The 19,761-nt window shown below is 37.5% G+C and overlaps 1 protein-coding gene across 3 annotated transcripts in view; it reads left to right on the top strand.

Annotated features, from left to right (window-relative positions):
- The window catches only part of RAPGEF4 (Rap guanine nucleotide exchange factor 4), a 150,387-nt gene that overhangs the window by 103,930 nt on the left and 26,696 nt on the right, over positions 1-19,761 (top strand). For all 3 annotated transcript variants that reach the window (XM_033064174.2, XM_033064173.1, XM_033064175.2), the window contains 11 exons: positions 2,638-2,698; positions 3,426-3,502; positions 4,619-4,765; positions 6,076-6,191; positions 9,270-9,358; positions 11,558-11,636; positions 16,001-16,151; positions 17,329-17,417; positions 17,845-17,875; positions 18,123-18,201; positions 19,375-19,521. In XM_033064174.2, the coding sequence (XP_032920065.1) occupies positions 2,638-2,698; positions 3,426-3,502; positions 4,619-4,765; positions 6,076-6,191; positions 9,270-9,358; positions 11,558-11,636; positions 16,001-16,151; positions 17,329-17,417; positions 17,845-17,875; positions 18,123-18,201; positions 19,375-19,521 (1,066 nt within the window). The remainder of the gene's footprint in view (positions 1-2,637; positions 2,699-3,425; positions 3,503-4,618; positions 4,766-6,075; positions 6,192-9,269; positions 9,359-11,557; positions 11,637-16,000; positions 16,152-17,328; positions 17,418-17,844; positions 17,876-18,122; positions 18,202-19,374; positions 19,522-19,761) is intronic.

Raw genomic sequence — 19,761 nt, 5'->3', positions numbered from 1 at the left:
ACCATTTGTGAGACTCTGGCAGTCACACTCTCAGCACCAGAGACTGTCACTGCTGGGGCTGGAGCCCCTTCACAGCGGGCAGCTCCAGTGACCTGGCAGGTCCTGCTGGACTCCTGCACATCCCCCACTCACACAACCAGACCAAGTTTCCTCACTGCTTCCAGCCCTGGTTTCCTGTAGCAGAGCCTTGTATGTCTTGCTCCATGAAGCAATTTTATTCACAGAAGCAGCTCAATCTGGTGTCTCTGAGGAGGGATCCCCAATAAAGGACTCCCTGGGCTTTTATCCCCTCACCATCCAAGCATTCGCAAGTCTCACTCTTCTTCCTATGTCCTGTGCTCCTGCTGTGTCCATTCACCTGGCTGGTGCTGCTTGTGCCATTTGCTGTGAAAATGGTTGGCAGTCCATGGCCTCTTGACCCTCTGGGCTCCCACACAGAGCTCAATCTGCAGATAAACTGCAGCTTGCAAACCAAGGAGTTACCTGCACTAGATGTATTCCTCAACATGGAAACAGACATGCAAAAGCCTTAAAAGTCCCTGGAATGTAGAACAAAAAGTAATTAAAGAAAGACTACTGTAAGATCCAGAAATAATCCTTTAAAAGTTAAACAAAAGAAACTACCCAGGATAGACAGATATTAAGAGGGAGTGGAGAAAATTCTCAAAACTGCGGATGTAACTCAGAATAAAAAATTTGAAGCATAAAATATTTTCAGCTCAAAAGAAAATCAGACTTGAGGTCAGATACCACAACAAGTACCAGATGCAAAAAGTATGGCAGGTGATACAAACTGCAAAAAATTCTTGGCATTTTGAAGTACAGATGATTCCATGCTTTTAGTAAGAATCTGGAAATGCCGGCTTATTACATGCATCATGAACTAGAAGACAAGCAGAAGACAGAAACCATGAATACCTTAGAGGAAATCTTCAGAGGAGCAACAGACAGCAATGCTTCTATCAACCAGAAGATTAATGACCAATCAACTTGAAAGGAAATGGAATGTTTAATTTATTTTAGGTAAGGCATAATTCCTAAAGTAATAAGCTTTCTAGATTTGCCACAAGCAGTAGAAAGTAAAACATATAAAGCTCAAGTCTTATGGTGATGAACTGATTCCTGCTAGAGAAGCCTGTGAGGTTAATGTACAAATGAAAAACAATTTTATAATACAGTCTTAAAAGTAAGTCAAACTTTGGGCTTCATCAAGTGATTCATTCACTGCAAAGGCTGGTGGCTGAATCAACTGAGAAGACATCTGAGAACATAAATGGGTAGGAATGCTCCGTGCAGAACAGTGCTAATGGAATTGTATTTCGTGGCCTTATGAAAGTACCATTGCCTTTGAGCAGAAGTCATAAAGGAGTTTGTTGAGCTACGTGTTAGAGAAATCACAGGCCTCTGAGTGTGTTCACTAGTCAGTTTACTTAAAAAAACAGGTCCAAACACCTGTATTTATCTCCAGACTACAAAAAGGGCGTGCTTTCCCCTGATTGTCAGGAAAGAGTTCTAGGAGAGATGGCTGATGTGGTGTGTTTGTACGTGGTGCCTGGGCCCCAAGGTTGGCCTTTAAGTACCTCAGTGCCTGAATTTTTCCACCCATCTTAGGAGATGCAGCCATCAGATTTTCATCTGGATTGTGCCCAGGATTTGAGAGTTTCTTCCCAAGTCTTTCTTCGTGGCCTCAAAATTTTTTTTTTTAATTTAAACAAACAAGATAGTGGTGTGAAAATACTGCTAGTTAATACATATTGAAGCTTTTCATCTGTGTTTGGCATGGTTAAGTTAACACTGAAATAGGTAGTACCTCTGAAAAATGGCTTGTCACCAGCTGCCATTCTCAGAATACATGAATCCTGCTGCTTGGAAATTGGCCTCTAAGTCCTTGGAGACTTGTGGTTGTAGGAAGAGAAACTTAAAGCACACAGAAGAGCTCAGGATCATACGAGATTCCCAGTGCTGCTGCTGTTTTTTGGCAGTAACACAGTGTTTACAGAGTCAAAAATCATTTGTAAGCAGTGTCTCACTAGGGACAACTGCCCAGTCAGTCAGAGCTCATCACACCAAGGGCAAAATAAACCCAGCGAGGAGCCAACTGACACCAAGGGCAGTGTCACATTCTCCAGTTCCTGGAAGAAGTGATGAGGTGGATGCTTTGCCTGGGAAGCTGTCAGGCAGAGAGAGGATTCAGCAAGTCCAGATGGCTGTGCCTCACAGCTTGGCACAGCAGAAGCAGACAGACTTACATCGGTCTGAAGGAGATTTCTCAGGAGAGAGCAGGAATACTTCCATGGAGTAATTGACAATTGCAAGCTATCTCCTGTAACAGACTAACTATTACCATTTGAAACTTTCTTCAAGTCTTGTTAGTTGTTGATGATCATTTCACATATGTGTGTACAAAGAAAGATGTGGAGACCCATATCTTAAAGATGCCCTTGTCTGAGCCATTTGGAGCCAGGAAATATAACTCTGTAAAGCCAATCAATAGGAATTAGGAAATCAAGTGAAGCAGACCAATGACTGATCAATGGTGCAGAGGGAAGGAAAGTACAGCGGGGCTGTATTATATGACCTCATCACCAGGAGGAATGAGATACGTATAATAACTATAATTTCTCTCTCTATTTTAAGGTAAAACGAGAATTAGCAGGTGTCCTCATTTTTGAGTCACATCCCAAAGCAGGAACAGTCTGTAAGTAAATGGAGTCCTGTCAGATCTCTTTCTTACCTGTGCTATGAACATTTACATTCCTAATGTTTAAATGACAAGAGCAAAACTTGGATGCATCCTTCAAAATTGATTGTCACTTCATGTTTAAAACCTAGAGTAATAATGTTAGCTTAGACTGTTGCCAAATGTGGAGATAGTACTAAAATTAATTCTGTATCCTTGGTTGAGTGTATGTATCACCTACAATTTGGGTGTGTTTTCATCTATAATTTTTGATTTGACCAATCTGTATTTAAAATTTATTTTAATACAATCCTGTATTTAATAAAAATCTTCCTGCACAAAATAAAGGATTTTAAATGGTGAATTACTCAGACATGTTAATACTGAGACATTTTAGCAAATGAGTATTAAATTCACAGTCACTGGAGAAATAGGTTACAACATAGTGCTATTAGTGGGATCCAACCTGTGTGCTAATTAGTAATTGATAGCCTGACATATTGGTAAAGTAGTTGTTGGAGCAAAAGCAACTTTCACATCAGTGTAATAAAATAACTGCTATATGGGTATGAATTCTTTTTTCTTCTAAATTATGGAGGCAATTGCTTTTAAAATCATAGTATGCCCTTTTATAAGGTAGACATTTATGTGACTGTAGAGTTACCTTCAATTTTATTGCGTGCAGAATCTGGCCATATTTTGAATAACTATATTCTAACCATAAAATCTTTTCTCTCTCTTGTAGTATTTAATCAGGGAGAAGAAGGTACTTCTTGGTACATTATCCTAAAGGGATCAGTAAACGTAGTCATTTACGGCAAGGTAATTTTTCAGAAGCTATTTTATATGATTGTTATTATTGAAATTGTAAGAGTAAACTTTGAAGGAGTACAGTTTAATTTAGAGAAAAATTACCTTGTCTGACAAAACAAATAGATTGTAATTTTATTAAGAAATGATCCAGTGGTTTCACTGATTATACTTCCAGTAGATTGCTCTATAATTTTGGGATATATTGCACAGTTTCTGAATATAATCCATCACAGTTACATCAATATCTTTAGGACAAAGTAATTTGCTGGAATTTGGTGAATTGCCAGACTTCTCTCTCATGGGAGTTTTGCCCCATCCCTTTACCACCATGTTGTCATGCATTTGGATGACAAACTGTTCTCATGCATGTCTGACAAAAAATACTGCTTTGTGACTGGTGGTTCTCAGGTTGGATGAACTTCTTCCAAATTTATGCCAGCTATTCATTATTTGTTAAGCCATAAACCAAAAAGCATCTTTATTAAATTTCCTCTTTATGGGAGAGCTTTTTCAAGGCAAAAAAGTAGATCTTGGTACACGGGAGTCCTTTGGGCCTTTAAGAACCCTACTTCTTTATTGGTTTCTCGTTCAGTGACTGAGAATCCTCCATTTGAAAACAAAGCATTTCACCAAAATCTAGCACAGGGCCCCTAGTGCTAAGTCTGTTCCTAAGTAACACATATTTATCATGTTTTTTACATCACTGGGTGGGCCAGATCCTCTGTTACTGTAAACTGGAGGAAATGGAGCACTGCTAATGTACAACAGCTGGAGATGTCTTGTTAGTTCTGTGTTACTCCTGCAAACTTGATTTTATTTTTTAGGGCCTTTATAAATATCAAAAAAATAGTCAACAACTTTCTGTCTTCAGCAGGCTGAGAAGAGTCCTTCAAACTGAATGCAATTTCAGAGAACAAACTGATTCTTTTCTGTTCTTGCCTCTCTTTAGTAATAGTAATAACTAGCTATCAAGTATTGTTTCCTAGTCATTATTTTGGCTGTTGATTTCCTGCCAAATAGATTTGTTTTGGTATTTGATTGTGAAGTCCAGTGTTTGTACAAGGACTTTCAATAGAATCCAGAGTAATGATGGGTTTCTGCATGTAAATGTTTTGCTCTGTGCAGGGTGTGGTATGTACTCTACATGAAGGAGATGATTTTGGCAAGTTGGCACTCGTAAATGATGCTCCCAGAGCAGCATCCATTGTTCTGCGGGAAGACAACTGCCACTTCTTGAGGGTAGATAAGGAGGACTTCAACAGGATCCTTAGGGTAAGAGTGGGAGGGGCTGCCCTCACAGTGTAATATCAGAACTTGCAAGTTTCTCTAGAGGCTGTCATTTCTATGCTTATATTAATATTAAAAACCCTGTTTGTAGTATGCCTAATTGTGTAACAGAGGTGTAACAATTTAGAAGGTCAGGTAAAGAATATGTTCATCACCTTTCCTCTCTCAGTTTCCAGCTCAAACATGAAAATGCAATCAAATGGAATCTTTTTGTTGCTCATGTTCTGTAGTCTAGCATTTGCCCTACTCTGTTTTTCCTTATGCTGCCCAGGATTTCTTGGTGATATTCCATCCAAATATTTAAATAATCAAGATCATCCCTTCTCCCACATAGGTCAGTGTCAGGTACATTAAATTCAAGAGTTTCAAGACAGAATCAAATTTCAAATAGAGTAACTTACAGATGCCTTTACACAGATGTCTTTATCAGAGAACTCTAGAAAGATATTCCCAGACTAATTTTACAGTTATTCATTTTGGGGTAAGTGTATTCCAAAGTCCAACTGTAATTCTGTAATTTCAGACTCTTCCGTGGTCATTCATAGTAAAGGGAGTCAAAGATACTAGTAAAACTAGTATCATCCTATATTTTACCCTATATATGCCCAGTACTGCAGCATTAAAACCAGTCCAGAAAGGGTACTCCACTAGAAAAATCATTTGTGGTTACTGTACAAAAGGGAATGAGGATGATTTTGGCAGTAGGCTTGGACTGGCTATGGAGACTTACAACTGATTAAGCTTTGGTCTATACTTCAGAGAAGATCCAAGTCCACGGTCTTACTAATTTTTATCTGTGTTTTCTGAATGCACATTATACTTAACTTTTTATTTTTCTACTATGACTGAACTGGTAGTAGAAAATGAACAGTTTACTGAGCTTAGACTTTCTATTCTTAAATGCTATTTTCTTTTTTTAAAAATTATTTTATTTTAGAGAAAAGTCAGATTGTAGCAAATAGTGTTTGTATATAAGTGCAGATAGAGATTACATTACATATGGCAATTGTGGAGAGACTGTTTTTCAGGAATTTTTTTTAAATTGACATCTCCATTTTATTTTTTTATTTAACATAGTTCTTGCTCTAGTCTCACCCACAATTCTCTGCTTCTTGCCTTGGTGCCAGTGCTTCCTTCATGATTCTTCCTGTGAGGAAAACAGAATAAAGACAGATAAATACAGGGGGAAAGTACCAACACCAGTCTTTTGTGTTTGAAAGTCATGTAGTTTGTTAGAGTAACTAATCACCCAAATCAGATGCGGTCACATTTATTAAAAGTAACTTGTCTTGCAGGATGTGGAAGCAAATACAGTAAGACTCAAAGAACACGACCAAGATGTCTTGGTGTTGGAGAAGATCCCAGCAGGAAACAGAATTTCTAATCAAGGAAGTTCTCAGCCGCAGCATAAGTAGGTTTTCATTCAGTAGTGCAGATGTCAGACAATTATTAACCTTTTTAAATGGTACTATTATCCAAACAATAGCATATTCCCTTTTGATGGAAGACTGCAGTGCATATAAAGTTTTCTTTTTTTAGTCATTAGCACGTGCCCCATACTCAATAATATATCCATTTCTAGCAGCACACCAGCTCTATGTCTTTACACAGTATTTCCCTGAAGATCTCAGTGTAAATACTTATCTCAAGTAGGAGCTTCCAAACAGACTAAGCATGGAGGTTGAAGAAACCTTATTAATCTGAGTTACTGTGTAAAAGACGTGAAGAAAATACATTGTTTTATTATAAAGTATGTATATTTTTATTTTGTATTTTGAGCTCTAGATGCTAATAAGAGTTTGCTATGCACAATTTATATACAAAACAAAGATCTCATTCAATGAAAGTTGCAGAGCTTATTTTACAGAATAGTTTAGCACTGTAATAACAATATTAACTATATTTTCCTTTCTTACTGAAAGGGAAAAAGTACAATTCTGTTTGGATACTACTGTGATAAGAGTAGAGTGAGGCTATTATCATTCCTAATGTTGGCAAAACCCCTAAAGGCTTTGTAAATGTGTTATTTGCAAATGGATACACAATTTGCTTCAGAGGCATTCAAACAATTTTGACAAGTTTCAAATCCTTTACCCTGAACCTCACTTTCTCTTAAAAAGGAGCCAATTTATTGTGCAATACTTTGGGTACAGTTTTTATCTCATCTGGGATTTCACATACTTATTTTATGTGCATGACTGAATGCAAAGGTTTAGAAAAGATCTGTGAAGGTTGAATAAACAATTTCTTGCATTTAATATACACATTTCACATCTTTCAGGAACTTCTATTTCATTTTTCACTTGATCTATTAAAACATCTAGAAAAACAATCTATGCTACCAGGTAACTGTGTACTCTTGCAAAAGTTTTTCTTTGTCTACCTGAGGGGAATTTGACTGTAGCCAGTGGATTTACATCAGCAACTGCAATGCACAGCAGCTTGGTCATAGATTTAAATCCATGTTCTTGGGTCTGAGACATTTTTCGTGCTTCCAAAAGTGAAAGTTTCATTTGAACATTTTGAAACACTGCATTCCTTGCAAACTCTTTGCACCAGCATTACTTGTATTATTAAACTTTTTTTTTTTTTCCCCAGAATTTGATAAAAGTAGCCAGAGAAATTTATGGTAAATTGTAAATGGTTAAGTTAGGCTGTATTTAGGTCTTACATACCAGGAATATTTTCAGGTAAAGCTCAGAATTTCATTTCTGTAAATATTTTACTAATTTGGTCGGGTTTTGGGTACTGTAAATGTGCCAGCAAGAGCTTTTGCTGATTTCTATGGCCAATAGACATGTTACCCAAAAGAGGAAGTTACCCTGAAAGGTCCACTGTCTGCTTTTCACCAGTTGGATTACATTTCAAGTACTGTGTTGGCAATGTCTATCACTTCAAAGTGATTTCACTGGATTTGAGGATGACATTTCTTTTCCTAGTAAATAGACTAATTGGCTACATTTATGTTTGAGTTTCCAAACCAAAATTACCAATGTTTCTTGTTTTCCAGATTGTGTTACTGAGATGTTGAGTGTTAGTTGAGTGTTCAGTACTTTTGAAAATGACTGCCCAGAGAGAAGCTTAACAAGCACCTCTTTTCAGGAAGAAAATAATTTTCTCATCTTGGCCTCGGGGCAAACTTCACTTTGGGAGCAGATCCTCTTGGTTACAATTTGGCTTCCACTGCCTCCTCTACGGAGGAGACAGCGCTCCTAGACAGCTCCCTGAGCTGTGCTTTCAAACAGTGGCAGTGTCGCTTGGGAGGACTGGCTCTGAAGTTACCACTCCCAAGATCTAACTCTTTATGGGTGATCACACTCGTGCAGGATGAATTCAGCAGCCCTGCGAGTCACTTCACTGTTCATTTTCACTTTCATATTCAGAGTACAGCAACCTGTGATTTCTCTGCTTCACTCACTTAGATACTTGGTTAGTATCTCTGTGAGAATGTGCACTGGCTTAACAAGTGTTTGTGTTCTTGGGACATCAATACAGTTCTTCCAAAGAGGTTGGCAGGTAAAAGAACTGTGACGGTCAGTGCTCAAAGTGAGGAGGAGCTCCCAGGAGCTCAGCTCCACCACTTATTTCTCAGCAGGAGCAGAGTATCTTCACTTCTCAGGGTTTTTTTCTTTCTTTTTTTTTCTTTTATTTTTTTAAGTTTCATACTTTATCAGTTGAAAAAAGAAGAAGAATAAAAGAAAAAAAAAAAGATGCAAAGATTGAAAAAATGGAGGGAAATATAAAAAAATCTGATCCATGAGAAAAGACAAAAAAAAAATGACAGGACAAGTTTTCCAATATCATATGATATTCCACTGGTACTTAAAATCTTGCATGAAAAAGAAAAACCTGGCTATTGCACTAGTTGTCTCACCTCACTAATTTAATTCCAGGAAATGGTACAATCCTCAGTTTATCAGCTTGAAGCACCTACTTCAGCTATGCAAGGCATTGCACAAATTTGAAGATACGTGCTATTTCCTATCTGCGCCCACCTTCCCAGACCAATCTCTGTCAGTGACGCTGAAGGAAATTGTTTCCTTCTCTGACACTGATACACACTAGTTCTTATTTCAGGTTCATAATGAGCCTGTTAAGACCCTTTAAATGACTGGCAGTTGCTATTGTTACTGCGTTATTTATTCTCAGTGGAGGAGCATTTCTGCTTGTACTTCTCTGAGTTTGGACCATTGCAGCTCATCTGATTGTGGTGTAACCGTGGTGGTGTTAATACTGAAGTACTTGTGTGAGGAGGGAGCTGTCTCTCATCCTTGGGCAGGGTGGAGAATGAAACCTAGGAACTGCTCCTAGGTTTACAGGGGATAAGCCAGCAAAGATTGTGAATGGTTTTAACCTGAGCACACAGAGATTCTGGTCAGAGCAGGTGTTTGGCACACAGCTGCAGTCCTGATCTTCTTGCTGGTACACAACTATTTCTTGATTAGCTCTTTTGGCTATGAGATGCTAACTGCTCCTTTCCCTCCCTCAGGTATATTGTGATGTCAGGAACCCCAGAGAAAATTTTAGAGCACTTTCTAGAAACTATGCGCCTTGAAGCAACTTTAAATGAAGCAACAGGTACCTACATGGCAGAAGTTGTTTTATTATTACCACATAAGATGGATTGGCTGGGGGAATGCTGCAATGTGATGCTTTGAAAATCACCCAGAACTGTCTACTGCTCTGAAACAACCCCAAGAGAATTGAGGAAAGCCAGAATTAAAAATAGCAAGCCTGTTCTATTGTGTTTGTACTTTAAGGTCATAGTAGAACAGCAAAATCCTCCAAGGTGCCAGACCAGCATTTGCAACTTTAATTAGGCACAGCCATAAGGCCTGGACAGAGCACCCCATTAGTAATGGTACTTTTGTTCTGGAGGTCACTTTAATACTGTGAAATAGCTTGATACCTCCAGACATCACATGGCGCTAGTATAAGTATTCTCAAATCTTCATATCACAGTTAAAGTATCACAGTTTGAATTTTGTGTTTGTGATACTTTCCCATGTGCAGAGAAAAAAAAATTGTTACTCAAAGGAGAAGAATTCAGCACAGCATGGGCCAAGTCCCAAGAATGCAGGTTGCTGCATCTGCACTTAATGGGCTCATTTTCATTAATGTAAAGAGAACAGAGAATTTACATCTAGGGATATATGTATTTGCAGACTTACATTTTATTAAGTATTTTAATTTTTGAAGAGTCAGACACAAATAATCCTCATAATTTTCATAAAGTAATGCATAGACATAAATTAAACTACGTAACATTGCTTCTGCAGGTTCTTATTGCACTACAGATGTCTGCTAAGTATATATTCAAAAACATTCTTAAATCCAGTTAATCTTTTATTGGCCTCATAGTATTGGAGAAACCTTGTATAATGGTCCATAAATGATAGAATAATTGAAAAATTACAGAAATCCTTTTCAAGTGCATGTTTTCACTACTTTAAAGTCAGAAGAGAAGGGATCCTTTTCATAGATACATGTTTACTAGAATTACAAGCAGAATATTGTTCTTCAGGCTTGCAGCTATATAATCACAAGTTTGCCATCCGTAGTATGCTTGTATTATATATATTTTTCAAAAACAAATTATTTTAAAAATATTTTAAAACTTTTTGCCAAAACATATTGTGACAAGATTGTACGTATATCCCATTACAATATAATGTGTCACAATTAATAAAATTATTTTTAGGGTATAGCATCATAGGATGCTGGAAAACTGATTTTTTTTGTTTATGCATTCCTTTAAGAATATTTAAAAATCAATTTGCTCTGGGTATTACAGTTAAAAAGTGTTCCCCTTCCAGAGGTGAGTTTTGTCAACTGAGAGATACTTTCATATAGGAATTATACAAGTGGAAACAATAATGTAATATTATTTTGAACAGTTATTTTCATATTTGGTCTCCCATCCCTTACAATGTCTGTAAATGTTTCTGTTATCTCAAAAGTTGCGCTGTAGAAATGACACCCTGGGGTATCGTGTTCACTGTTTCTCAGTGATTCCATGTAAGCCTGCCAAACTCATTCTGGCCTCTGCAGCCAGGCTTTATAAATCTTTCTTGTTGTCACAAATACAGATAAGACAAACTGGGATTTACACCAGCTCTACCAGGTCATTTTAGCAGAAAAAATAGCTTGCTGGGTTTGGCCAGAGAAAATGTCAGTCATATTGTTCATATAGGTGTTAATGTCATTGTAACAGCTGTGATACTTTTGAATCAAAACAAGCCCAGAAATTTGACTGTCCATTTATCTCTTTTAAGACATTCTACTCACTGCTAGGAAATCAGCAAAGAATGAAATTATTTCCCTTCTCCTTTGCAGGATATACTAAGTGTGCTGCCTGTTATTTTAACTCCTAAATCCAAATGTTACAGCTCTTTTTAGGTACCCAGGTGTGAAAGGCCTTACTCTTCCTTGCGTAGAGCTCCACACTTGTAGAGAAATAGATCCAAACATTTCACTTTAGCACAGATGTGGAGCTTTTTGCCTTACCAGATTTCTCTTTGACACTGGCAAATGCTTTTTAACATAAATGCAATAAAATTCATGTAGACAAGACTAAAAGCTTAATATTTTAGCTCATATTTGTTCATTACCCTTATTTGTACCTAATGCCTACAAAGAAAGTGCAAAAAGACCACTCTGTTATCTGCAGAGGGCTAATAACATAGTTCAGATGAAAGAAAACTCGTCCTTGAAATCCTCAAGCTGTTTGCAGAGGCTTAATTGATTGATTATTTTCTTTTTTTTTTTTCCCCACAGATTCTGTTTTAAATGATTTTATTATGATGCACTGTGTTTTTATGCCAAATAGTCAGCTCTGCCCAGCCTTGATGGCACAATATCCTTTTTTAAGAAAAAAGTTAAGTCTCTTTAGCTACTCTATCTATCAGTGACGAATGTGAAGCTTCCCTCTCTCAAGATGTACATCACTTCCATGGAGGCGTGCCTTGTGAGTAGATTCTCAGTGTCTGACTAGCAGCTTCCATAGCTCAACAACTCTGAAATGGATAGTGTATTACCCATGATGAGATACAGTACAGATTATGAAAACCGTATATTTCCTGTGCTGATTACTGTTCCAAAGGAAATAAATGTACTATCCCTCCACCAAATGAGTGAAATTGCTTAAAAGTTTGGGTTACTATACTGTATCCTTCCTGTCTTTCTTGGGTTTTGCTGAACTAGAGCATCTGTATTTTAACTGGAATAGTTATGTCTTGGTGATTTCAATGGTCCCCTTTATAGATTTCAAGATTCAAACTGCCTCTAGCAAGAGGCTGACTGAACTTATAGATTAATGGGTAGGTAGCTCCTAGGTGCTGTCTAATTGTTATGAGAAAGTAGTAGTAATCTGTAATAATAGTCTATAGCATGTGCAAACAAACTGCAAGAAACTTCAATTGGATGTGAATACTAGAAGATGAAATCTTAATAGTGGAGAGCATTGAGAGCTGGGGGTGATTCTCGTATTCTGCATGTTTCACAGGAGTCTGTGAAATGTCCATCTGTCAATTACTGGCAGGTTATTTAGTTTGGGGAGCTGTTGGACATTGAGAGTTTTCCTTCTGCACACTGACTTGAAACTATCAAGTGACTGGGAACATTAAATAAACATATAATGTTTTCTGTTTTATAGAATTCTGACAGGGGTATAATAACTTCAGCTCCCTATTTATTTGTTTAGAATTGCAGTGGTGTGAAAGTGCTTTCCTTCAAGCTCAGTGGGGCGAGTGACATCTGGGAAAGCTCACCTCCTGAAACCACAAAATAGAGCATTGTGTCCTTGTCTGGCAAGCTTGAGAATCCATTTGTGTTACGCCTGGTGAGGAGAGTAATTGTTTTGAAAACCCTTGGACCCATGCAACTGCTCTGTAGGAGATTGTCCACACACCTGAAACAAACACATTTTCCAAAATCACATTGTTTTGGATATCAAAAGTATTATGAAATGATGTTGCTGACAGCATTGAGAGAGGAAGAAGGGGCAGCACTTTTAATGTTTGGGGGTTTTTATCCTGATTCATTAGCTCATATTGTTCAGTCAGCCCATATGAGAGTCAGGCTTTTCTATCCTCAGTTGTAATTGAATGCCTCTATCCAGTAATTGGGAAAATCAGACCCATAAGCAAAATGTACCTCACTCTTTACAGAGGAAAAGTTAAGGATAGTCAAAATTAAGGATAATCACTCTTGAGGATAAATACTCACTTGTGGTGAAATCTGTTTTGGAGAGAGTGCTAAGACCACGGTCTTCAGTGGCTCATGGCAAGCAACATGTTAATTCTTTCGAGAGAGGAGCTGGAAGTAACTGATATCCTAGTGCTTTAGTGTTAGCTTTTCCTGGAGCTGAATTATTATTTATTTGGTCCATTCTGAATATGGAACAGCTAACTGTGGCTTTGTTGATTGTACCATTGAAATTTATTGTTAGAGTTGAAAGGTTCCTAACAAAGCTCATCTTTTTGGAGCAAAATCATGCGACAAAAGTGTTCACCAGTGCTGTGAGACTAAGGAGAGATTAGTTATGCTCAATGAGACAATTAGAAAAAGAAGAAAGGTGATTCAGACGGCGACTTTTTGCTTCAGCTCCTAATTTTGAATCAAAACTGGTCTATTTTCGTACACTCACTTAGGATACTGTTTTAGCTGGCAGCATGCTAGTATGAGTAGAGCTAGACCACTGAAGTGCTTTCAAACATAGTACAGGGTATAAATTATTTGGGTTTTCACTTCTTTTACAGCAGTCATTTGTAAGTTATTTTAATCCTGAAAGGAATGGACAGGTGCACCATTTCATCTAAGTTAACATGATTGCTTGCTGTGGATTCATTCTGTGCTCATTCTGTGCTGTCCTTTGGCACACCAATTCTTTTTCAGTCATTGAAGAATATAGATCCTGCAATTAAAAAAAAATCACTTCTGTTTTATAGGGAAGCAGAGGACAATTCTCCCCTGTCCTGGATCAGGATATAAGTCCTGTGTGTTGGATCAAGGCCCCTGTTTCTCGTTTCTTCACAGACAAATTCTCAGAGCTACAGCTTGTCAGAGTAAGGCAGGACAAGGCCTGAAAGAAAACCTGAAATAGAGCAGCAGCTCCAAAAGTGCACTTGAGTTAGTGCAAGTGTGTGAGCATGTGTGCAGGGGTGCACCTTTAAAGGATCACTGTCTAAATGCAAAGTATAAACTCGTCTTTTGCTCTCTGTAGATGATAGTTCTTCAGCAAATTTCTCTATGAGTGTTTGCTAAACTCCTTTACCGTTGTGCCACCAAAAAAGTTTGCACTCTGTTGTAGCAGTGATCTTGAACAGCTCCTGATATAGCTGAGTCCTCCTGTCCACGGAAGAGCAGCCTTCAGGATTGCTTCAATTTCTTAGCATATGCTAGAGAAAATTAGAAACATATATATATATATTAAGCTCTAACAATATTAGTGTTGATGAATATTTTGCAATTATCTGACACTTGTTGCAAGTATACATCACAGTTTATTTTTCTGACTGCAGTCTGTAGTGAAGCTGCATCTTGAAGATCACATGAAAATGTGAGAACCCTTCATTGACTTACCCTGTGATAATGTTAATAAAAGGGAATCAATATAAATGAGCAGTAAAAATACAGAAAAATTACCAGTGCCTGTGATGAGTCAGTTAATAAGAAAGTAAAAATACATTAAATAATTATAGTGTTTGAAAGGTAAATATGGCATGAGAAAAATGACTCAGTAGAATATTAAACTTGCTCCCCAAAACATCAAATTATTTACTTCTGATGACCTTCTGACTTGCTTTCTGCCTTAATTATACTGTCGTGTTCAGTTCTCTACTCATTTTAAATCTTTTGAAATGAAATTAAAATGTAGATTTCCAAAAGTTTGTCAGTCAAATGAGTGCCCCAGTAACCCTGGTAGAATGTCAAATCTCTGCAGGGCCTTTGGGCAGCAGGATCGTTTCCAAGTGTGATTTAGTACCTTTCCCCATTGCATTTTATTAGTAGTGTTGTTAGAAAAATTTTTCTAAATGAGAAGCTTAGAATAAATACCTTACATAATTTTACCTCATTAATATTTTTATTTTCTGATTAGTTTTTAAAAATATTTTGGTACAGCAACTGAAAGTGCATCTTGAAAGGATGCAAGGATGCTGGACATGGCTGTGAGGAGAGTGTCAGTATTTTAATTTTACATGTTACTATGTAATTCGGAATAGCATTACTCATAGCAGTCCAGAATCAGAATTCTCGTAAATGGGAAGCAAAGTTGAAGATGTAACTGCACTCATTGTGTGCTTACTTCCCATTCAGCTGTCAGTTTATTTGGAACAGTTTGAATAAATATTGTTAGCCTTTTTTCAGTGAGAAATAGACACACAAATTATCATATCCTGTTTCTTCTGGGGATACTTCATTTTCACACAAGTTAAAGGCTCAAATTATCTCCATTTATTACCCATTGTGCCTTTACTTTTTTCTTGTTTTTTCCTTTCACTGAATGTTACTTTTGGCCTTTTAGCTATTTGTCTATTTTTCTAATATTGACACTTTGTTTTTAAAAAGGTCAGTGAAATGTTTCCCGTTTTTTCTTACTGTTCATCACAAAATAACTGTCACACAGTATTGTGTCCTAAATACACTTTATTTGACATGGTGGAAATGTCTGATTTCCTCATGACAATGAGGCTACTGCAAAATTTATTATTTTACCCTGAGTTTCTGTAGTCAGTTTAGACTGTAAGTCCCCCTCCCTTAATGGGACTGAGGTTCATCTTGAGATACAATAACTTGTGTAAACAAAAGGAATAACACTGGTGGTTCATTCTAGTAGTCTTCCTCACAAATGCAAAATTGGAATTGTTAATAAACACAAAGTGACGTTTTTCTTTTTCTTCAACTGTTTCCAAAGAGGAGCAAAGAGAAGTATCCTTCTTCAGTCTCCATGGCAAATCCTCTTTGTTATTCCAAGTATCATATCTGGTTTTTCCTGCAGCACCCATCTCCGTAGTGGAGCTGTGATCCTTCAGAAAATTCACTGTATGAACGTGAGAAGTTTGCAAATTGTTACGCTAGTAGATGTCAGAATTTAGAAGTGTATATTGGAAAGTTATGTTTGAGCACCCTGAAGGTGGTTTATTGGAAGTCAATTGTTCATTAATTCATACTGGGTTTGATATTTTCAATCATTGAATGTTTTCCTTGACACTGTGGCACCTATCATGCCCAGCCTTCTCAGGGTACAGAGCAGGAGAAAATGGATTATGCTCTCAACAATAAAAGGCGAGTCATTCGACTGGTTCTGCAGTGGGCTGCTTTATATGGAGATTTACTGCAAGAAGATGAAGCAGCAATGGCCTTTTTGGAGGTATAAAGGAGTTGTTGTATCCCTGAAGTGAAAGAGGTCATTCCAAAGTGCAAAGTTTATTTCAGTTTATAACTCTTTTCTCATGTTTGGCTGCAGACAGTAAAGGCACCACAAGAGTGTTTGAACCATTGCCAACCTCCAGACCTCTGAAAATAGTGTTGCAGATCCCTTTCAAATCACTGCATGGGTTGCTTGTGTTATAGCAGTAGCTGAATTTGTTTTTTCTAGTATTTTCTTGTGAATGGTTCAGGGTTGAACTAGAGGGCTGTTATTCCTACCCTCAGGTGTGCCAGGAAGGAGCTGGAGGGCTACCACTCTACAGAAGCAAAAGTTCTTTCCATTTGAATGAAAGCTTCAGCTGTTGGAACTTAAAATTGTTGTCTTCAGAACCCTTGTAAATTCTTTGTGGTAGCTGCCATATTCTTGGATTTCTAAGATAAGAATGCACTACCAGTGCCATGTTAAATAGTTGTGATTGCCATTCTTATTATAAATTGTGTTTATGGAACAGAATCCCATATGTTACTGGCTGAATGAAAGTTCTTGTCATAAAGAGCTTAAAACTGAATCTAAGATTTAGCAGAAGGGAATAGGGAGGGGCTTTAAGAATGGTAGACACTCCGCAAGCCCACATGGGAAAGCTTTTCAAGCTTTGGGGATGATAGAAGTTTAAGAACAATCACTAGTCGCAAGCACAGAGATCATTCTTTGGGATGGTTTTATGTAGATGTAACTGAAGAGATTTGAGTAGGGTTTAAAAGTGGATGATACTGTAGTGGATTAGAGTAGCTGAGAGTCAGTGACTCAGGAGCAAATGAAGCACTAAAGACTACAACAGCAATGAATAAAAAAACCTATAATGGTAGATTATTTGTGAATTTTTTAGTCTTTATCCTTGACAATGTGAAAATTCAGGTTTTACACAAGCAGTCAGTGGTTATAGAGGGAGCTAAGGAGCCTCATCAGGCTTCCCTTCTGCATACATAACTCTTGCTTTAAATCAGCTGGAGATAAACAAGTAGAAGTAATAGAGGGTTGGGCCCAGCATGTGTTCCTCTATGCAGATTATTATTCTTTATAATCATTAAGCTATCAGATGTCATCTCATAATCCTCTCTCCTGAGTACTGCTCCTTTACCCTTATAGTTATTTAAACACTGTTCTGTATCATTTACAGGAATTTTATGTATCTGTATCAGATGATACTAGAATGATTGCAGCACTAAAGGAGCAACTTCCAGAGCTAGAGAAAATTGTAAAGCAAATGTAAGCATAGTTTTTGCTTCTTTCCTTCCCGTGCCCTTTTTGTCAGTAAATTGATGAAGAAAATTTATTGGTTGTATCTATTAAAAAGCCATTTTGTAAATGACACTCAGTTATACAAAATTGAAAGTTTGCATGCAGTCTTATTTGAATAAATGTCTATGGCCCCCTTTTCCACATCATTCTTGCAAAGACCATACCCTCACTGAGAAATTGACAGAGGCTTATCTCATGCTTACATGAACTTTGTATAATATTTTTTCTGCCTTGGTCATAGATTAACTGTGGTATCATCTAGTCTTTTCACATATAAATATGATTATATTGATATGCTAGTTTTGACAGGTGGTCCATATTCTATAGGTGATTTTATACATAAAATCTTCCAGGCAATATTTAATTATATATTCTATGCTTTACCCCTTTATAGTTCTGAAGAACCTAAAGCATCACAAAAGAAGGTAAAAAAAATTATTTGTCTATTTTCTCAAGTAAAATCTTAAGCACAGAAAATTCATAAGCATCTTCTCTTTAGTAATCATGGATGTATGAGCTATATCTCAATTGTTATGTTGAGCCATAGTTGTTAATATTGTCAAATTTTGCATTGGTACTCCTTTTCCTGCCATTGATAAGAGATGTATTGTAGTTCTTGTGTACCACATGTTTATTCTTGCATTAAAGTGAATCTTGATGATTCATTTTCAGCACAAAGTTCTTCTGCAGCTGTTCAACACAAGTGATGACAGAGCACAGAAACGCCAGCCTATCAGGGGCAGTGATGAAGGTGAGTTTCTTCTCTGCTAAGTTTTCTTGCGCCACTGACATCTATGTAAATTTATCTGTCTCAAAAAAAAAAAAAAAAAAAAGTCTAGAAGTAAATTAATGTACCTACCTAGACTTTTGAAGCCTGACCTGAAACAAACTCTCTGCTTTTGCTAACCCACTATTCTGCGTTATTGATTAAAGGTGCTCCTGGTCTTTTCCCTTAGTTACTTGTGCTATCAAACACTGCTTCCTCAGAGGAAGACGTAAAAACCTTTGAAATAAGGAATGAACAAAACAGGGAAGAGCCAGTAAGATACTCTACTGCAGGTAATGGCAGTGCAATAGAGTGTAAGCTGGAGGTCATGTTTGAGCCTCTGTCTCCCTATGTAGTTTGAGCTAACATGTACAGCTGTTCCTTTGCGAGGTAGAGGTGGAGCGATAATCATGCCATGGACCATGGGTCTAGAATCCAAGAATCTAGGCACGCATCCTAAAAACCAAAATCTGCTGGTTTACCTTATTGCTGTTGTTTGAATCTCTGAAGAGATAAGGGTAAAATTTACAGCAGTGTATCAGAATGTCATTTTCAGATTACTGATAAGGTACTCTTAATAGTTGTTTTGTGGAACTTCATCACCTAACAACTGCTTCTTCAGCATGTTTGATATTCAAGGATAGTTCTTGCTAATGAATAGCGTAAAAACAAGGTAACAAAATTCAAGGTCATGTAACTGAGAAAGCTGGTGGCATAAATCAGACCTATAGAAAAACCATGTTAAAAGCTGGAACTAACCATATATGAACAGCAGACATCCTGCCAGTCATGCAGCTTCTGTTGTCCATAGAGGTGTTTCTAGGCCTACAAAGAGGGAAGCAGTTCCTGCTGCCAAGGAAATACTGCCTCTTGTGTCTGTCCTGACAGGCAGTGACTGCTCATTTCATATGGCTGCATCTTTCTCATTCATAGGACAGGCAGCTCACTGGACAATGAAAATCCAAAATGCAAAACTCTGGGAAATCAGAGATTTCTGTACTAGAAATTGTAGAGCATCTGAGGAATGGGGAGCTATGTATTATGTATTGTTTCTTTGTCTCGTTTGTGAGGAGTGGTTTCTGAAGTGGCAATAATTTGTATGATACATCTATGGTTTTTACACGTGGAATAAACTGTGCAATGTTTTTTTTTCTTTAGTTCTGTTTAAGGTGTACTGCATAGACCAAACCTACACCACTATCCGTGTGCCAGTGTCTTCTTCTGTGAAGGAAGTGATCAGTGCAGTAGCAGACAAGCTGGGCTCTGGAGAAGGCCTCATCATAGTAAAGATGAGTTCAGGAGGAGGTACTGTACTTACATCATCTTAAACACTCCTCAGTTAGGGTGAAGCAGAATTTTTGAAGGGATTGAAAGATTAGTTCAGTCAAGGTTTTATACCCGTGTGCATGTTTAGCTGTCACACAAGTCCTAATTGAGAGGGAAGTCCTTCCTGTACTGCAGGCACAGACTGCAGCTCACGTGGGATACAGGACCAATGGAGAAGCTTGTGTATCTGCATGTTGCAGGGCACAGCTACCCTGATTT

This window comes from Catharus ustulatus, chromosome 7 (genome assembly GCF_009819885.2).
Source record: "Catharus ustulatus isolate bCatUst1 chromosome 7, bCatUst1.pri.v2, whole genome shotgun sequence".
Taxonomy (NCBI): domain Eukaryota; kingdom Metazoa; phylum Chordata; class Aves; order Passeriformes; family Turdidae; genus Catharus; species Catharus ustulatus.
Note: the sequence above shows the minus strand (reverse complement) of the source record. Positions and strands in the feature narration are given on the sequence as shown.